The sequence below is a fragment of the Habropoda laboriosa genome, unplaced genomic scaffold (assembly GCF_001263275.1).
Source record: "Habropoda laboriosa isolate 0110345459 unplaced genomic scaffold, ASM126327v1 scaffold9, whole genome shotgun sequence".
Taxonomy (NCBI): Eukaryota; Metazoa; Arthropoda; class Insecta; order Hymenoptera; family Apidae; genus Habropoda; species Habropoda laboriosa.
In genome coordinates, this window is record NW_017100191.1 from 3210533 (window position 1) to 3216558 (window position 6026).

Below are 6026 nucleotides of genomic sequence, written 5' to 3' on the forward strand. Positions count from 1 at the left end.
TAGACAATCTTTGTTGCGGGTTATTTTCTAAAAGATTGTACGTGTCATTCCAATTCACCCATACCTCCACGTCTCTCAACTTACATATATCTCTCGTATGTACATAGTATACGTACGCTTGTTTTTTTTTGTTCCGGTAATGTAGATTCGTTTGCTAGAAAAGATCGCGCCGCCGTCTGGACACCCGGCGACGATTCCGACAAAAAGAACAAAAAAAAAAAAAAGAAAAAGCAAAGCAATTCTCTGTTTCGATGTCGAGAGAAAACGAATCTACGAACGGGGATACACGCGCACCTCAAGCTAACGGAGTATTTCTGTTTTCAGCGTATTGGCAACGGCTACCGGTCAGTTTCGAGATGTATCCATGCGACACGTGCGGCAGACAGTACAGAAGGGTGATATCGTTGCAACGTCACAAGAGGCTCGAGTGCGGCAAGGAGGCCCAGTTTGAGTGCGTGCTGTGCCACGCGAAATTCAAGCACAAGCACAGCTTACTCAGGCACTATAACGTTCACGTGGCGGACGTGAAGAAATCGAGCAAGTTCGAGCGCGAGGAGAGGATCGCTTGACAGGCGAAACTGGAGACTTCGACGCGTGGACAGAGAGGCTGCGGCCGTTGAGAGACCTGTTCTTTTACCCTCTGTCTGTGACGAACGTACGACTCCCTTCGAAGATCTAACGCGATTTTCTTTCGACGGTATTCGTCTTCCATTGTTTTACGAGACCTCGGAGGATTTCTCGTCGTTGTTTTGTCGCGGGAAACGATAACATGTATCGGCGATAATTAGGATAATATGTTCGAGCAACGATCGAGAATCGAGGAGGAAATTTTTGAAACGGAGACGATTATGTTTGCATGCTTGGTTGGTGCAATCGATATTTCTAAATGAACATATACAGCGAGATTTGTATGATCGTTAATTAACGTTATATATTACAATATAGCGTATTTTGTACATGATTGTCTGTTTTTTCGTACACGCACACACACGTACCACACAAGCGCACACGAGAAATTTCAGTACGCGTCAGTTTCCCAAGTTCCAGTTATTCATTCGCGCAATTCATCGTCCCTCTGTTACGAAGAATAAAAACTACCTTCTCCGATGTACATATTATATCTCTTGTTTGTTGACACGTTCAGATCTCATTTACGTTGCACGCTTGTTTTCACGCCAATAATCATGTTACGTTTTTATTGAAAAATTCACCGATGAACGATAAATAATTATTACCGCTGTTTTTCTATTCCAGGTGAAATTTCTCTTAAACGAAGGTGTTTTCTTACTTCCTCTTGTAATGTTCTCTACGTTGTTTCTTCACGTTTCAGGTAGTATCGGTAGACTCCAGTCTTCTTGACTAATCAACACAGAAAGCGATAGTAGCGAAACAAACGCACCGATTATTTACTCACAATGGAAGTTGTGCGACCTGAAAATTCGAAAGAATTCGAAATTTCGCAGAAGTGTAGGTCAAGTGTCGCTAACAACGAAATTATTTTTTTGTTTTGGCGATGAAACGATCCTGAGAGTGAAAACATTCCCTCGAAGAAATTGTGAGTTTTCGTATTGTGAAGATTTATAAAATTGTACAACATATGGAGAAAAAAGTTAAAATCAAAGTTGTGTGGTTTTCGACGTCCTATATTTCGGTGGTAAAGAATTTACGAGAAGATAGGTAAAAGGGGTGTAAATTTTGACAAAGAAATGTTTTTCGAAAATTCTTACTATCGCAATGTAGACATCAAAAATTTATCCATAACCGTTCAAAAACTCCTTAAATTTTTCTTCCATATTTTGTACGATTTTGTAAATATTCACGGTAACATGAACACTCACAATTTCTCCGAGGAGGTGTTTTCATCACTAGCAACCATCGTCTGTTTCATTGGCAAAATAGAAAAGAATGGTTTCGTTATTAGCGTCAATTGAACGTTTCTGCGAAATTTCAAATTCTTTTTTTAAATTTTCACTTCACCGAACTTCCTTTGTCCGTGCGAATACCTTGGAATACCTGGCAAATTTTTCACGAATCTTCGATCGTTAATTAGCTGTTTGTTTTGTATCGTTTCAGTTCCTTATTGGTACATAACGCGATCTTACGTCCGTATGAGCGGGCCACGACGAGAATTCGCCTGCAACAGTTGCCCTCGAAAATACAGCACGATAGGTGCCCTTCGATTCCATCAGAGTAACGAGTGCAATCAAGAGCCAAGATTCAACTGCGATTTTTGTGATTATAGGACTGTCAGGAAGACGACCTTGAGGAGACACTTGCTGTGCCATAAAAGAAAGAAGCTCGTCTGAAACACGGCGTTCGCATTGCACAATTCTTTCGTGGAACTAGATGTAGAAAACATGTCTAGTGTTCTTTCTTTCAAATCTCGAATAAAGACGACAGAATGTACACGCTAATAATTTCCCCTCGATGAGTAATTCTTCTTTTTATTACTTCTTAAGGGGTTGCACCTCCCTGATGCGTCTAAAAATAGGGTGAAGTTTCGGAATTTCTTTTTACAGCTAACTACTCGAGGAAAAGTTTCAATTTTTTATATATATAACTTTCAACTTTCTCCTGCAATTTTTAAGAAGAAAAAGTGTTACAAAATGGAGGAGTTACTGAGAAACCTCTTTTATACTCTGTTCAAAATAAGAGTAACCTCGCTTCGCGCATGGGACGTGCCTAAGGCAGGGCTAGAACGTCCAAACCCCCACTTAACCACCTACGTTTCCCTCCGTCTTACCCTCTGCTACGCTCTCTGTCCATGCGCAGAACGGACGAGAATCGGTCCGAGAGCGAGGTTACTCTTATTTTGAACGACGTATACTAGAACATCAATCAGTGACCGCCATCGCTGGTAAGAATTGGAACGTCTGAAATAAAAAATTCTTTTCAATTTATAAACAAAAATGTATCACCTACAGCAGTTATTTAATATTTCAGAAACATTTAAAGTTCATTTTTTGATAACAAGATAACCATTTCTATAATAATCACAATTTTTGGAAAATCCTACACTATATTGTAGATAATACATTTTTATTCATAAATCAAGAAGAATTTTTTATTTCACACGTTGCAGTCCTTGCCGGCGATTCTACCAGAAAAAGTTTCACAATTACCGAATAACTCCGCCATTTCGTGACATTCTTACTTTTTAAAAATTCGAGAAGAAAGCTGAAAGTTACGTTTACATTCTCAGAAAAAGTTGAAATTTTTCATTCAGTAGTTACCTGTGAAAAAAATTCCCAAACTTTGCTCTATTTTCAGATGCCTTAGAGCAATGTACCGTCTTAACCGCGCGGAGAATTGATTTCTCGCGTGGAGATGATACTTAAATGGCACATTGATCGATATGAAATGTTTCAGGTGGTTTTTCCTATCAATGTTACCCTAACAATGATTTACCCAATGATCGTTAAATAACGCAAAACTCCGGTAGAAAGCTCGAAAGCGGAGCGGGAACAGTAGTACATCCGTATCTGATTTTTCAGGTGGACCAGCGGTTCAATGGGAGTGCGTAATGGTAAGAGTGACGCCATACCAGTGCCCGAAATGCTTGAAGTATTTCAAGTCCTCGCAGTCGTGCTGGAATCACCGAAACACCTGCGGCACGGACAAGAAATTTCGTTGCGCGATCTGCGGCTATCGGTCTCATCAAAAGGGAAACGTCTACAGGCATCTAACCCGTCATCATCCGGCAACTAGTCAAAGGGAACGAGCCAACTGCGTGCAAAGAGTGATCGACCGCGAGCGAAATACACTCTCGTTCGACAGTGAAACGCGACTAAGGCAACCTTGAATTTCCCGTGAAATTGGTGGTAAAAGAAAAGAAATTCGTGTAAAATGTTGTATCGTAAAAGTTGAAGATCGATGAAAAACCGTGTGCCAAAAGAGAGAGAGGTGTTGTATTTATTAACCCAAAACGATCAATCTTCTTCTTCTAATTCGTTGGTCGAATTATTATATCCTAAACCGTAAAAGCCACCGGGGAGAATCGGAATTTTTCTGCTCGTCCGTGTAACAGAGGCACAGGTACACGCATATACATACATAAATGTATGGTTCTCCGATTTGTTCTCACGGATTGGCTACGCATCGACCGGACTCTGTGAATTGATTCCGCGGATCGGTGACGGTAAAACGAAGCTATACCGACGTGATTCACGCATATATTTGTCACAAATCTCTGATCACGTTTGACGAGGTTGCAAGCCACCCCGGTTCGAAAAAATACTCACGTCGCTCCTGAACGAAACACGGTATATGACGACGTGTACCAAGTGTGTGCTCGGTTTAACAGAGTGGTACAGAGAGACGTGACCGCGATACGTGGGACAGGCTTAAAGCTGTTCTTTTTTTCCGGATTGCAGATGAGCCGAGCGAGAACAAACCGATCGAGGAGAACTCCGATCTGCCGGTACAGGCGTGGAAGATCCACGAGCAGGGGCTGCTGCCGTTCGCCGAGCTCAAGATACCGAAGGCGTACAACTTCGTCGGGAAGAAACCGCCTGGACAGTTCGGTTGCAGCAGATGCGGAAGATCGTACATGAGGAAGGACTCGTTGCAGCGGCACGTTCAGTGGGAGTGCGGCAAGGAGCCACAGTTTCAGTGTCCATTTTGTCCGCAGCGGTGTAAACGGAAGGCTCACTGGCTGCGACACATTCGCCGGCAACATTTTGACAAAATCGGAGACATGGAGGCCTATCTGCTGGCTTACACGCCGAAACTTGAGATCGATTAAATTGGAAAGTTGTCCGTTCCGGTGAACGAAACGATCTTCTCCCCCCCTTTTTTTCGTCCATCCATGTCCGGACTGTTTTGTTACTCTCGGAATTGTCCACGTGATTCGTGTCGCGTGTTTTACGATTATACCTTTTTCCCCTAGACACACACACATACACCCAACCAGGTTTCTCGGAAACCTCGCCAACTTTCCTGTTATGTATATTTTTGTTAATTGTACGCCAAGAGGTTGCGAGCGACCGGAACCAAGAGGAAAGCGTTGTTATAACCCCGTAAATTGGGATTCGAAAAAGGAGTTTCAGTACTTTGACGAATTGATTTTGACAGGAGTCACGATCATATTGAGTCCACTATAGAACTCGTACAATTTCTTTACGCGCGTCACGATATCATTCTTTTTTTTTTTCTATTTTTTTTCTCTTTTTCTTTTTGTGTTAATTTTACACTCCCTCGTTGTGTACATGTGCGTATGTGTCAGAAACGATGGTGCGAATGAAATGACTCGTTTCAAGCGAACAACGTACAACGAGCTTCACGTACAATGAATAAAATAAAAAAATATTAGTGTCATATACTTTATTTTTAGAGGCGTGCATCGAGCAACCGTAATCGCAAGTCCTGTGTTTCGAGCTTAACGACTGATATTTATTTATTGCTGTACATCGAATTTGCGATTCGTTTCTTATGTGCTTTTAACCGGTACTGCGTGTTTTTTTTTTCTTTTCATCTATCAAGCTGTACTTTCTTTATCTCCGTTTGTTTCCATATTTTTTTTTTTTTTTTATTCTGTTTTGTCTCGTACGATTCGGATATTATTATAATAGTTTCTCGATCGCATCATGTATTACTCCATCCAGTGCCTTATCGATGCGCGTAGATGTAATCGGTCACCAAGACAATAAGTGCGATTTGAAAAAAAAAAAGGCTGCTGCGAGCAACAACACAGTAACACGAGAGGATTTTAGCCTTAAAGAACCTTAGACCTTAGGAGAGAACGGTACGAGTATAAGACTATTTTTGAACGAACGCTTGGGTTAGGAGTATAATTAGGTTCGTAAGCGAATCTCTCGTTAAGACTGATCATGTTAAAAAGAAGAAAAAAAATGAAAAGAAACGCGACAACCACGATGATTCGCAGTGATGCATTATGAATCTTACGATTAGTATTAACGTTATATGCGAGTCCTAATCGTTATTTCGTACGTTTGATTAAATAAATGTGTCGGAAGACGAAAAGTACCAGAACGATACCCCAAACATCTTACCTTGTCATTTGAAAA

General features: G+C 41.2%; 2 protein-coding genes across 2 annotated transcripts in view; both read left to right on the top strand.

Annotated features, from left to right (window-relative positions):
* Window positions 1–251: 251 nt before the first annotated feature.
* Window positions 252–569, top strand: LOC108580281 (zinc finger protein 529-like). The gene has a single exon (XM_017943992.1). The coding sequence runs from the start codon at window positions 252–254 to the stop codon at window positions 567–569; it is 318 nt and encodes a 105-aa protein (XP_017799481.1).
* Window positions 570–3523: 2954 nt separating this feature from the next.
* LOC108580282 (zinc finger protein 260-like) overlaps window positions 3524–6026 on the top strand; it is a 4416-nt gene continuing 1913 nt past the window's right edge. The window contains exons 1-2 of the mRNA XM_017943993.1: window positions 3524–3776; window positions 4374–4634. Coding sequence (XP_017799482.1) covers window positions 3524–3776; window positions 4374–4634 — 514 coding nt within the window. The remainder of the gene's footprint in view (window positions 3777–4373; window positions 4635–6026) is intronic.

Excerpts from the sequence above, each read along its gene's own strand:
- LOC108580281 (XM_017943992.1), top strand. The coding sequence starts at position 252 with ATGTCGAGAGAAAACGAATCTACGAACGGGGATACACGCGCACCTCAA.